At 34.8% G+C, this 14,723-nt stretch overlaps 1 protein-coding gene across 2 annotated transcripts; it reads right to left on the bottom strand.

Annotated features, from left to right (window-relative positions):
- Positions 1-4,068: 4,068 nt before the first annotated feature.
- On the bottom strand, positions 4,069-6,994 carry LOC117125546 (citrate synthase-lysine N-methyltransferase CSKMT, mitochondrial-like). 2 transcript variants are annotated; one of them, XM_033272081.1, is made up of 2 exons: positions 6,567-6,994; positions 4,069-5,149 (listed from the first exon to the last, which is right to left on the bottom strand). In XM_033272081.1, the coding sequence occupies exons 1-2, from the start codon at positions 6,646-6,648 to the stop codon at positions 4,467-4,469; spliced, it is 765 nt and encodes a 254-aa protein (XP_033127972.1). In that variant the 5' UTR covers positions 6,649-6,994; the 3' UTR covers positions 4,069-4,466. The 2 variants fall into 2 exon arrangements, with proteins under 2 accessions (XP_033127972.1, XP_033127971.1); XM_033272080.1 differs by having other exon boundaries at positions 6,555-6,980.
- Positions 6,995-14,723: the final 7,729 nt, after the last annotated feature.

The raw sequence follows: 14,723 nt of genomic DNA, 5'->3' as shown, positions 1-14,723 counted from the left end.
ATATATATATATATATATATAGTTACCGCTATGTTTACATATTATATGGGGAATTAGGCAATGGACCACGAATTGTGGCGTATCCAGGGGATTGTGCGGGGGACCCCACCTATTGAAAATGTCCGGAGCAAAAAATATCAGGCTCAAGTCCTTAAAAACCACCTCAATTTGCAACCTTAATCAACGATCCTACACTCCACCTTCGCAATACCCAAAAATCTCAACAATTTAAAGTCTCCGGATACGCCAATTCATGATTGAAACCTAATTGACACAGGTCCTTTGGGGGAGTGCAAAAATTGAAAATGGGGAACAATTTAACTATCCCAATGAAATAACTCAATGGTCGTTTTTAGTAATTTAACCCAATTAGTGGAACTAACATTTGACGGTATCCCCCAGTCTACGCACATGGGGTTCAATTAATGCGAGCTATTTTTTCTCAAACATGCCTAGAGCCCTAATAGACAAGTCATAATCATCATATTGTCAATGTATTCGGCAAGTGCAGGCCCGTAAACAGGGGGGGGGGGTTTCGGACGAACCCCGCCGTTTGCTAGCTGGCTCCGCTTGGATGGCTAAAAAAAAATCTCGAAAGAAGATTGCTTAAACTTAAAAAAAAAACAAAAAAAACAATCCTGTTCAAATAATCTTTATAGACAGTAGCAACTTTTAATACAAGTTTCAAGATGAAACTCATATTTGTGTGGTCAGCGCAATTGGTTGGTCGTTAACATCTTCAAAAGGCTCCACTTTTTCCAAATTTGAACCCCCCCCCCCCAAAAAAAATCCTAGTTACGGGCCTGAAGTGTAGACCTATTGCTGATGCCGTAAACCTCGAATTGAAGCCCTGAACTTTAGATGGGCTTTTTTTCGAGATGGACTTCTTTTCGATGCTACTTTTTGTAAAGTAAAGAGTGGGGGGGGGGGGGCTTCTTTTCAAAATGAGTACTGTAAATTTTGCGAATTTGTATTATTAAACAATAAATACGGCCATTGTAACATCAATCTGTATCATGGAGTGTATTTAAATGACCATAAATCACCTAAACTACAGTATAAACCAAGCTTGTTTTTAATTTATTTTGTTATTTATTCATGTACAGTGTATCTGTACTATCTCGAAAAGAAGTCTATGCTATATGGCTTCTTTTCAAGATGGACTTCTTTTTGAGGCTAATTTTGAAAACTAAAGATGGGCTTCAATTCAATTCGAGATGGGATTAATCTCTAGATTAAGCCCACTGGGCTCAATTCGAGGTTTTACTGTATATGAACTATTTTGAATATATATCGGCTAAACAAAAAAAATGCTATCACGTACCATGCTGTCTGTCTCAATGACGAATTCACAGTACGTAAAGCCACGCCATCGTGGGTGTCAATTTTATTTCTACTATAACGCGAGCGAGTGACCATTGAATAAATTAAAGACAAGGACAAATGGACCTCTCATAAATATTTACAACACAAATTAATTGCATATACATTAAGTATATAATATTAGATCCGTTGTTAATCAAGGACACGCTGAAAAAAATACTAAGTAATGCGATGTCGTAACTTTGATCATCGAATGGTGACTGCCTCCCATAATGCATCTGACTGTGGTAAAGTTGGTCGTCAAGTGAAGAGTTTGAGGAGACGACGTTATTATCTTTATCTATATTATCTAGGTGGGGAGCCTAGTTCACAGTCAGTTAAACTGGTGGTAGCCACTGTGTGTGCGCTGAACCGTGAAGATCTCTAGGTCCCCGGTTCAATTCCCATCGCTGCTCTCTTTGTATTTCAGCTGGAGGGCTGATCGCTACACTGTCGCTACAGTGTTTTCAGTGCAATGTACTGCGTAGCAGTCCCCGACGCAATCGGGAAGGCTCCCCGTTTCGACCGACCAATCAGCATCACTGAAAGCTGTCGGAGATAGCGTGTGGCGATTATATGGAAACCAAGCTATAAAGAATGCATTGCCCTCTTAGGATAGTAGGAGATTGTCTCTCTCTGTGTACTGCCCCCAATCACCACCAGAAGGACCCCGCTGAAAATAAGTCTTCTTCAGACTTTCGTGGGTTAGTCTATCCTTAGTGTTTACACCGAATAAATCCATCCATCCAATACAGTTAAACAATTGATCCAAAAATTCCTACAGTACAAATATTAACTTTGAACGTGAAAGCCTAAACACCTAATCGATTAATCAATGTCTTTATAAACAAAACAAGTTTCAAACCTCGCTCATTCTTGATCAAAAGCAATGGGTTGTATTTCTTTCTATGATTGTAAGCACCTGCATTGGAAGTGATATGCGTTATTACATTGCAAATATGGGAAGTTAAAGGCAAATTACTAAACGCCGAATATGAATGTAGATTGGAATATAGCCTACCGGTATCGTCTGTGAAATCGCTATACTTTGTAAATACGTAGATACATAGGAAGTTAATTAAAAGAATGAGAAAAGATGAAACTTCATCATCAATATAACAGATGTATAATCAAATACCTACTGGAACGAAAGGTGATTGTGCGCGGCTCGCAAGAGTAAATTGAAAAAAAAAAAAATAAATTTAAAAAAATACAACAACAAAAAAAACAGCGGATACATAGTACAATATCCTTTAAAGCTTCCTTCCTACTGGAACGAAATGCAATTGTGCGCGGCTCGCAAGTGGAAATTGAAAAAAAAAAAAATAAATTTAAAAAAATAAAATAAATAAATAGATAAATAACAGCAGATATCCGCGTGAACAGCAGTTTGTGCCGTTGACATGACATGCCGTTGACATGCTTAAATCCCTTCCTTTGTCATTAGGTAAAGTGTAGGACTAAAGTGTTTGTTTAGCTCTTTTCTTTTTATACAAATTTATGTTTTGTCGAATGACAAGGTATCATTGTTTTGAATAAAACGTTACACAATAATAATAGGCCTAATATTATTAACATTATTATTATTAAAGATTTTCCATATTTTTTTGCATAAACGTGGCTGGTAAAGAATTAAAGGGTATGTGTAAACTGAATAGGTCTGTTTGATCTATGACTATAACATTGGCCTATATATTTAGACATTTTTACCACTTTTTCTCTATAGATGAGAACACCAGGCTCGGGTAAACTCAAAGTAAAGCAAAGGAAACGAGCTCTGAATTTGGAATTTGAAGTTCACTGGGATAAGTTCGTGAAAAATGTTACGACCAGTTGTCTTTGACGGCAAGGTTATAAACACACCTGTATGGTTATATATGCGATCGCTATCTACTCATCATTTCAAAAACAGTGACAAGAAGTGAAGTTAAATGCACTTAAATTACTCGACCTTTATCGAGTTTTCTTTTTTCTCTCAACGTGCGGCTCGTAATTAAACGCACGTCTCCGAAAAGTTACGTCGTTTTCGCTGAAATGACTTCGAAAGGTAGACTAAACGACGCGATGGAGAGCGAGAGGTTTTGATTTTTACATTTTAATTGTTTAATAACCCAAAGCGAGCAAATAAGTAATAGAATCCGCTGAGAGATTACGCTTGACCTACACCAAGTTCAAGTACACGACCAATCATTGATGGCAAATCGTTACTAAAATCGCGTCACACTGGTCATTTGCGTCAAAATTTACGAATTTGTTTCTGTAAAATTGCAAATGCATGGTTCAGAAACTCCTAGCTTATAAATGGCCATGTTTTTTATGGCTTAAATTACTGTTAGAAAAGGGTTTGAAGCTTTAAGACGAAGATTAAAGACACTACGGAATACTCGATCTACCCAAACTTTTATCAGAGCGATTTGTTCATCTCTTTGGTGGAACTTTAGAACACATTGCATCAACAACAAAAAGAAAGTCAATCAGGACCATGGGTAGTAGGCCTAGGTGTAATGGACACTTCATCAGAAGTACCTATCAAAGTTTAACTGACCAATTAGAATAATGGGGGGGGGGGCATGAATACGTGCATATCCACAAACATATGTGTTGTCGCACAAAAACATGCGTATTTGCATAATGTCCAAGAGGCTAGTTTTTTATTGAAATTACTTTTAGAATAAAACAGGCAGTATGAACACTTACAAAATAAACTTATTAGATAACCCTGTTGTATTTATTCAGTAACACAAATAAATGGTTGTAATGTACAAATCAGTAGCGGCTGTTTGGCGCAGCGGTTGAGGTTCAGCCAATCGTAAGGTCGGGGTTTCGAGTCTCCGCAGTGCAGATTCGCTTGTGTCCTTTGGCAAGGCACTTTAGCTACATTGCTTCAGTCCACCCAGCTGCATCAATCCATGGGTACCAGCAATCTACTGGGGACTAAACTGCGATGGACTAGTGTCCCGTCCAGGGGGAGTACAACTCTCATCTGCTTCAAACTAAAGAAACTGGGGATAAGCCCCCATAAGCGGGCGGTGCATAAGACTAGATAATAACTTTTTCGTAATATACTGTTGAATCTGGACAGTCGGAAATGTTATATCTTATCTTCAGATAACCTTACCCCTCTTATAAATCAAATACATAAAATATTCAACACCGAAGTGCACGCCCAAATCCTTGTAGGAGATAAGTAGTAACGGGTCTTTATATTCTGAGCTGGACATCTTTGATCGTTCTAAAAGATCAAGCCGGTCCTCTGGTGGGGCATCAGAAACTTGCACCCATGTCCTATCGTCTTTTAAGAGTCGTGTACATTCTTTGAATATCCCACCAAATATTTCAGTCCCTCGAGGGCTCCTAATGATTGCATCAGTCGTGCCTTTATCTAAGATCATATCAAAAGTATCGCTATCAAAATCAAGATTCTTAATGTCTCCAGTATTGTAGCAAACACCTGGTGATTTCGTATCACGTGGTTTGAGCTGACGATGCATTGAAGACATCTGGTTGATGGCTACTTCGGAGATGTCAATACAGGTTATCTGGTGAACTGGTGGCGAGGAAGACCGGTAAAGTTTTAAAGCAAAGTCCGATGTGCCGCATCCGATATCAAGCACCCTGATTGGTGGTAGACTGGTAGGACCATTTAAAATCGGTAAAATGTGACCCTGCAATGACTCGAACGTGAGGAACCAATCAAACGAAGTTTCTTTCGATTTCAATTTCCTTTCGTAAAAGCTGTCCCAGAATTCTGTGCTCCACAAATGGCCAGGTGGGTGATTTAAATTAGCTATGAAAATAACCAAATTCAATTCAAATGAATCTTTGTTTAATCACGATAAAACAATTGCAGTCTATAATTATTTTTACAAATTTGAAGGGAAAAAAAAGAAAAAACAATAAACTAAAATAAACCTAATTTAATAAATAATATGTTGTATATATAACGTATACCCACTCAAATTAATAATAATCAATAATTGTTCATAAACGCATAATAAAAGCATAAACATTAACTTTACTACATACATTTTTCATCAGCGATTTCATACGTAAGAACATCAAAATTAACAACAAAAATGATCGCATTTTTCAAAGCAATGAATTGTAGCCTACTAATTATATTGAGCAGAGAAAATCAGTTGATCAATATATCATATTATTTATAGTTTATTACTCATTATTATTTTATTTTCAATCAAAACAAGAAATTGTTGATCAGGGGCTGTCCACATTAAGTAACAGAATGGACCTTTCTCCATAAGCCCTTCCCCTTGGATATTGTTGCTAAGGCCCCATGCGCGCATTCCAGGGCCTGTTGTAAATGGTCAGTTAAGTTTGACTGATCCAGAATGGTCCCTTGCCGTCACCAATCAATCTCTTGTCATAAAAAAAACCTTAAATAGTAAAATAAGTAAACATTTACACACAGATTAACAATACCGTATACTGTCTTTCACAAAATAATTTTATCACCGAATTTCCTGAAAAGTCGTTTTAAATATTAAAAAGTGAAAATTAATTTAATTGACACAAAAACATAATTGTGTAAAGTACTACAATATATAAAATAAACATTAAGATTCATGTACATTCGTCAAATTACTACAAACAATTATCCGCATCGCAATAAAAAAAAAAAGATGAATTTTAAAACAAAGTACATATAAAAAAAACTGATTTTGTGAGCATAAACAGTAACAACAATAACAATAATAACAATAGAAATAACAATACTAATATTATTATTATTATAATAATAATTTAATGGTCAAATTTACAGCGCACATTAATGGAGACCTCCATGCGCTTAAAATAATAATAAATATTAATCATTTTTAATAACAATCTGAAATTGGGCTTTAAAACAATGTGATAGGATCTGTAACTTCAGTATCACGCCAGGAGGTTCAATTTTGGCTGGCCTAGGCCTAGGCCTAGTCATACACAATCCATGCAGCCGGTCTACAGACACCCAACTCTTGTCAAACAGTACATAAGCCTAGGCCAAGCCAAGGCATAATTTCTGTCTACCGATTCCGCAGGCTAGGTCTGTGCATAATTATAACTCCTCCTGGTCTGTGTTAAGGAGGCCACATTGTACTAAATAGCTTAAGTTAACATTCTAAGACTAATAATAATACAATATAATGCAAAGAGTCAATAATATAATCACTTCAGAAAAAAGTTCGTACATAACGACATACAGAGTTGACGGAAACTGTTGTAATATACACCAAAATTTCCAACAAATTTTGCAGCACAATTGCGAACCATGGGAGCAGCCATCTTGCTATTTTTATTCTGTAGAGGGCGTTAAGTTGAGAGATTCGAGTGACCACCAGTGTGACTGAACCTTACACTCTGGAGGACATTTTACAAAGTATATTACCAACATGGGCGACCTATTATTAGCACAAGGTCCAGGAAGGAAAATTCGTTTAGCTTATAACAAACTATAACTATAAGGTATACATAATTCTACTTAGGAAATTCCCACTAGCTACCACATTCTTTTAAATATTTATGTTTGACAATTTTATTTCTTTAAAAAAAATTAACAATAGTATCGCCATTCCTTTTCGTTTAAAACATAAAATAAAACCATAGAGGCCTTACAGTAAAAAAAATAATAAGTTCTCATAGGGCTGCCCGCCCCGGCCCTGCATATAAATAATTTTTAAAATATCGTTTGCCCTAAGAGAAAATAATTCGAACAACCATATTAATATTTATAAACATTATAAATAATATATAATCATATATAACCAATAGCCATCCGATTAGCCCATTGTATTAAGATAAGTATCATGTGGCTTAATAATTTGGGGAAAATAGTGGACGTTGTTTGATTCAATTTACTCTGCCGCTATTCAGTATGATCATGGAATGATGTAAACTCGAGTAAAACTAAAATCTAGCATTCGCTTGTTTTTCAAGCTGGTTTCATTATATCAGGTCATATCTAATACTTTAATCCATGTTGATTGTATATGCGTAACGCTGACCTGATTTCCCGAGGATTATGGGATACATCATACAAACAGTGTTGTCCATCGACGTCCGAACTGCGGCACTTTGTTCTTGAATTCTAACCTAACAAAAGGGATCAAATATATAAAAACAATTCGGTCAGGGACAGTGGTATTTGTAAAAAAATATTCAAGATGATTTCCATCGGAAATATGCAAGTGCTCGAGATTAAGACATGGTGTATTATTATATGGATGGGAATCTCCTATCCTCTATAATCTGCGTTATTAGGCCTATGTAGAAATATTTATTTACAGAAGCATAATTATATAGGCCTATAATAGGCCTACTTGTGTCGTGTTAGATATAGATTATTCCATGCCAACATGATATACTAATACTACTTCTACTCGACATACCTGTACTCAAAATTGTCTGTCTTTTATCGAACTGATATTCAAACAGAATGCTTCCTCTCCGCCTGAATATTTATATCATAATTACGGTACATATCGAGTTTAAAAAGGCACTGCTTCCTACAAATATTTAATTACATTTTAAGTGTAGATTAAGTTTGATGTAATGCTAGTATTGAGTTGTTATATTGATTTATATATTTATTTGGATTTACACCTTCAGGTCCATGGCACACGTTTGAAACGGTGCATTATAATCAAACAAATATAACAAGAAACAAAATTTTTATTAAATATAAGGCAATTAATAAAACACACTCTGTCTGTCCTACAAGAAGCACATACCAAAGTTAATACAACCTGACACCTAATCTACCAAAACCTTACTTTAAATTATATAAGGGTAAAATCAAGAGATTAATGAGTTGCATATTTAATCATTCCGTTTAACTCTTTCTTCAATGCGCTTCTACCCCCAACCCATTTTCCAATTTTAATCATCAATTGGATTACTAATCTGTCATAAAGGTGATTTTGATATATACAAAAATCAAGAAATTAATGCACAAAAAAAACAAACATACGTACATACACACATATATACATACACATACATATACACACACATACATACATAGGCCTATTACATACACATACATATAAAAACATACATATAATCTTCAACGCGAAACGTAAATAAAAGCAGTTATGGAATCTCTGCTTCCACATAGGTCCTATATAAATTATATTCTGATTGTTTAGCGTTGAATAAATACGGATTTAGTTGCTACATATATAAATAGTAATTATCGTTATGATATAAATTTTCATGAATTATGATGGTATGTGCTATAATTGTGTATTATGTTGGATTAAATAGGATAACAATCTAAAAACCCATGATTAATTTCAACAACGAATACGCAACAGTGGTAATTGGATTGTTTAATAAAAGCATTTGATAGACATTTTATTATTATTATTATTATTATTATTATTATTATTATTATTATTATTATTATTATTATTATTATTATTATTATTATTATTATTACGGTATTATTATTATTATTTTAATATTATTATTATTATTATTATTATTATTATTATCATAATAATTATAAATAAATAATAATTATGTGTCATAGACATCTCCTCAGAGAGCATTATCCACTGAACTCTATTCTAATTATTTAGCCCCGAATAAATACGGATTCTTGTTGTTACATATATAAATAATAGTTACAGTTAATGATATCAACTTTCGTGAATTATGATGGTACGGTAGATTATTTCTGCGGTAGGCCTGTTATGATTGTGTATAATTATGGATGAAGTATGATAACACATAGCAAAATTGTTTATGTAAATAGTCAACTGTAAAACAAATCGATTATTAACTATAATTAGGCTATTATCATCATTATAATTACAATCATTATTGTTATTTGTTATTATTATTCAAGATTAACAGCGTTATTTTAACAATTTTATGCATATGTTAAAGCTACAGTTAATTACAGTACAGTTACAGACATCATGTACAAGTTACAGTTAGTAATACGCAGATACACATAAACTTACATTACAGATACACATAGAGTTACAGATACAGTTTTCAGTTATCTACAGATACAGTTACAGTTGTTGTAGTTATATATACAGTTAAAGTTACCGATACAATTAATTACAGATACAGTTACAATAACCGATACAGTTACAGAGCAGTTACATTAACCGATACACTTAGTTACAGATACAGTTACAATAACCGATACAGTTAGTTACAGATACAGTTACAATAACCGATCAGTTACAGTTACAATAACCGATACAGTTAATTACAGATACAGTTACAGTGTCACTACAACAACTTCCTGCAGTTAGTTACATTTAGGGTTACAGTTACAATAACCGATACAGTTAGTTACAGATGCAGTTACAGTTAACGATACAGTTAGTTACAGATGCAGTTACAGTGTCACTATCACAACTTCCTGCAGTTAATTACGGTTAAGGTTACAGTTACAATAACAGATATAGTTAGTTACAGTTACAATAACCGATACAGTTAATTACAGATACAGTAACAGTGTCACTGTAACAACACTCTGAAGTTAGTTACAGTTAAGGTTACAGTTACAATAACCGATACAGTTAGTTACAGTTACAGTTAAGGTTACCGTTACAATAACCGATACAGTTACTTACAGTCTGTGAATTATTTTTTTTATAATTATTTTTTTATAATGTTGGAAGCTAAAAACTATTGAAATATTCATAGTAAGTAATTAAACAAAATTTATTATAGTACAGTTACAGGCTATATTCGATCATACGCGGCAGCCCGAATCATTAAATGTAACGGTGCAGTACTGTGACGATAACGATGTTTGATTCGCTTCAGTGGCGGATTCAATTGGGGTAGTTTTTTTTTTAATGAAGAAAAAAATAGAAAATTATATTCAAATTTAAGATTGAGAGTGCCTTTTCCGATCATTTAGAGTGCCTTTTTACCATAATCATAATTTTCTTACCTCAGCCCCAACCATGGTGGTGCTGAGGTGGTCTATCTAGACCCTCCATCTGTAAAAGTTCCTCCCTGGGCCCTCTATTTCGAATTCCTAGATCCGTCACTGAGCTTGCCGTTGCACGATATGCGTGGTTTTTACGAAGAACGACCAATCAAACGACCGTTATGCGATGGCTTTTAACAGCGAATATCTTACGACATACACTGAGTTGGCATGCTGTATGGCCGTCAGGCCGTGACACTTATAAGCGACATTTAGCCTGGGGGAATCTGTATAATAGGGGGGAAAATAGTTCACCTTTTAAGAAACCCCAATTACTGTCACTGCACGTCCTGAAGTAAAACATTTAATAAGTTATTCGCTTCATTCTACCTTATGTAACCTCGTGGCTGGCTGCCTATAGGGGCATGTTCGTTATTATTTGGTTATTTATTGTTTTACATTTATAGAGCTATCTTTACTCTGTTATCATTATTGTTACACGTAATATAATTATTCCATTATCAAATATCATTATTATTAAATAAATATTTAAATCATTTAATCGAAATTTATGATGTGGATTTTTGTTCCTTAATGGTGTGGGAATTGTAATTTCTTGTGTTGGGTAAAAGCGACGATCGTGCATCTAGCATCTTACTATTTTCCCGTTAATGTGTACTATAAATGAATGCACGGTAAATATAAGATTAGTAAATAGCGCGGGCACCTCTCCCCTTGAGACCTTGATGGAACCTTGGAACCAACACCCTCAAGCCACTAATGAATCTACATGGTTCCTTCTACGCAATGGTCGAGTGGGGCTTGTTAGAATATTTCTTAATATTGGCAACATATTTGTATATTTAAGGCAGATCATTTATGATTCGTTCGTCATCGAGGTGTTCATTGAACTTATAAACGATAACGATGGGTGCAAAATACACAAGTGACGGGGAAAATAATCTGAACGTTTGAGTGCGTTTATCACGCTCCACGCAGCACAACGGGGGAACAAAAAGTGCAGCTCGATTTTCATTTTAATACGAAAACGTAAAACACAAAGAAAGGTATGTCAACGCACTCGATATAACGAATTTAATTATCAAAACACAGAGTACATAGCAATAAGTGCTAGAGTAACCATCAGGGAACTGATAAGCCTTGACTGAATGTGCCACATTGATCTGAATTAATCAACTCGTGGGTGTACTGAGCGCGTCGCGTACACTTACGTGGTGTCACGCGCTGGTCCACAGGTAGGTCTTTTGTGATTTGTCTTGTATTTTTCGGTACTGTGACCTGCTGAGTTTTTTTTTTATTTTTTTTATAGATAATTTTGCATTGCATTCTAGTAATTTTTCTTGGCCTAAAGTCGATATAGGCCTAAGTAAACCACCAATTATGACTTTGTTAATATTGTTCACATAGCCGTTGAGTATTCTGCTCCTGTTAGAAGCACGCGCCCTATAAAGATCAAAATCAAGGCCTTGTCCAGATTATCAAATTTTATTTGACAAACACACATGCCTAAATATGGTCATGAAAACATTACATTACCGGGCACATCATGACTATTCTGGGCAAACAACAGATTTATTTCTATAGTGTGTTAATTAAAATTATTTGTCCATTTTTTATTTTATGATGAATGCCTCGTTATTATAGCATTCTCGCACTCTTGATGACCGACGTACAGGTATACAACAGAAAAAAAATATCTTGTTATCCTGATGTCATATAATGACGTCACATTACATAGCGGTTAAGATGTTTGCTTTTTATTTTTTAAGGTCTGGGTTCAATTCTCCTCACGACAACAGGAAAAACACTGGATATTTTCCCTGTATGTAAAAGCAAAAGATTAGAGTCTTTCATCTCGTTGCGTATGAGTATTGTCAGGGGGAATTGGGTGCGGGTGTGGGTGTATGAGAGCTGCTTGGGACGATAGGAAAGCCCACAAACTGGGAAAATGAGTTGAGAGTAATTCTTACGCTAAGACAGCTTTCATAGAGAAACATGTCGCAAGGGGAGCATGGGAAACAGACGTTTTTGCTATGACGGATGTGGGGGAGGATGTGGGATTCCTCCTCACTTATACGTCACCACCTTCATCATGGTGTCTATGAAATAGTTACCTACGCCGCTTGTAGTTAGTATGCTGACAATTATTATTGTTAAATTAATTATATTTCTCTGGTTTAGTAGTTTTCACTGTGTTTCAATGTAAATAATAATTATTTCATAATGTTAATCTGTAAATATATAGACACCGAATCGTCAGATATTAGGATAAGAATAGGGACACTGCGTTCAGCGCATCGGAAACCCGGTCCGAATTTCGGCTCGGATTCGGTGTGAACGCAGCTTCACCGTGATTGAGGATGTCAGTAGAGTACGTCATTAGCGCATTGCCTAAATTCGGCCGATGTTTTCAAGGTAAGACAGGGTTGGAACTAATTTTTTTAAAACTTCAACTTAATTAAGATGAATTCATTATACCCCTAAATTGTGACCTGTAAAAGATCGAATCTTTTGACCTGGGATGTGCGGAAATTAGGTATTACTGGTCCTTGTGGTCAGTAAGACTCGTTGAATGATATGCTGTAAAATTGGTGCATATGTATGTCACATGACTGGGATATCGGTCATACTTAATTGCATTGGTCAAGGGTGTTTTCTATTAATATACATTTAGAAACACATATGTTTTCGGGTTTTATTCTTTATATTAAAATTCTTCGGAAGTTTTAATTCTTTCGTTACATGGATACGTATACTTACGTTTAAATGAAAACGATTATTCTATCAGATATTTTGGAATCGGAATATTTATGTTACCGGTAACGAATTTACATAAAAGTTGGTTGAATATGATATTACAAATAAAGGACCTATCATTATTAATAGTTTAGGGTTCAAGTTCACTGCAATTCTATATTTTATAACAACATTGCTAATTCTTTCAAAAATTGCATACTCAACAATTATTTATAAACAAGGGTGTAACGCTTTATGCATATTATAGTTTATAGATGAAATTTATAGCAGATGTACCTGTGATGATTATGATGATGATGATGGTGATGATATGATAATGATGATGATATGTCGTATGATGATGATGATATGATGACGATAATGGTGATGATAATAGTGATGATTATACAGTAGCAATTATTGCTGTTGTTGTTTGTTTTGCATTGGTTGTTGTGGAGTCGAATGGCTGTTGCTCAATAATATTAATTGTTGCAGGAATAACAAATTGCCACTTGATATTAAACCACAGACAATCGTGTGGTTTACATCGGGTTTAGTGTAAAACTACACTTAACATTCCCCTCGATTTAGATTGTATATGTCAAAATCAAACAGTTCAATCGAGCAATTTACAACAACCAAAGTAGTATTAATTATTATTCTTTGTTTGAAAGAATGTTGTTTTCCTGGAACGCTCGGTCAAGGCGAACTCCAGATTAAGGATCAAAAAGTCATTTTGCACATGTATCAGCCCCGGGTAAGGTCGTGTGCTCAGGAGGAATGTACATCGATTGTAACATATCAATTAATGCACCTTATTTGCCAAATAATCTCTCGAACAAATAATACAAGTGATCTACAGGTAAAGTCTACTGAAATGACCTTTAGTTCGTGTTTGAAACGCCTTATCGTTTAACTTCAATATCTGGGATACAATTAAATTAGGGTCATGCATTCCGTTTATTAAAAATCAAAGGTTCTCCTACATAATGTGAACATTGTTTGTTAAACAAAAAAATCCCTCTTTTATTTAAATTAAACAACCTTATGTTCTGTTGATAGTTTTAGAAAAAAAAAATGAAATATTATTTTAGAAACAAAAGGGCTACTATGTGTGTTTTATTTTTTTTTTATTTTTTTTTTTTTTTTTGTGATTCGTGTTTTAATGGCTTTCGTTTTTGGGAATGCGAACACTTTTTGATGATGGTGAAGGTGGGGTGGCGTCGCACATCAGGCCTAAACAATCCCAGATACAGCTCTGCCAGTACTTTATCAAAGAATGTTAGCTTAAAATTAGCAATAATAAAGAATTTTTTTTATATACTACTGTGCCTGAGTGGCATTATAAAGCTCACTACATAGGTCTACCTGTCCAACTATATTGGCCCAATATACCAACTGATAATTTTGTTTAACTGGCGCGTTCTTTCTAAGTTTCCGTTTGTGCCGGAACAATGACGGGCATACAAGATACTATATACAATCCGCACATTATATGCGCACTTTGGGGTAGCAATTATAAATTTTGTCGGGAATATTAATTAGCGTGAGAAGGGTCACAATTTCACCAAAGCGCCCAGGAAATGTGTTTCTCTCCGACGAATAAAAAAAACGTAGTTTAATGCAAGGAGCCTGAGATTCAAACCCCAAACTTCAAGGTTAAACTAAAGCTTATTTAGTTAAACCACAATCGCTGCGTCAC

The sequence above is a fragment of the Anneissia japonica genome, unplaced genomic scaffold (assembly GCF_011630105.1).
Source record: "Anneissia japonica isolate Jap-2015-1 unplaced genomic scaffold, ASM1163010v1 scaffold7731_len1735946_cov199, whole genome shotgun sequence".
In the NCBI taxonomy this organism is placed as follows: Eukaryota; Metazoa; Echinodermata; class Crinoidea; order Comatulida; family Comatulidae; genus Anneissia; species Anneissia japonica.
Note: the sequence above shows the minus strand (reverse complement) of the source record. Positions and strands in the feature narration are given on the sequence as shown.

Bases quoted from the DNA above. Each gene is read 5' to 3' on its own strand.
- LOC117125546 (XM_033272080.1), bottom strand. From the start codon at position 6,648: ATGGCTGCTCCCATGGTTCGCAATTGTGCTGCAAAATTTGTTGGAAAT. The intron at 5,150-6,554 runs GTACGAACTTTT...TTATTTTCATAG, and splicing joins TCAACTCTGTATGTCGTTAT to CTAATTTAAATCACCCACCT.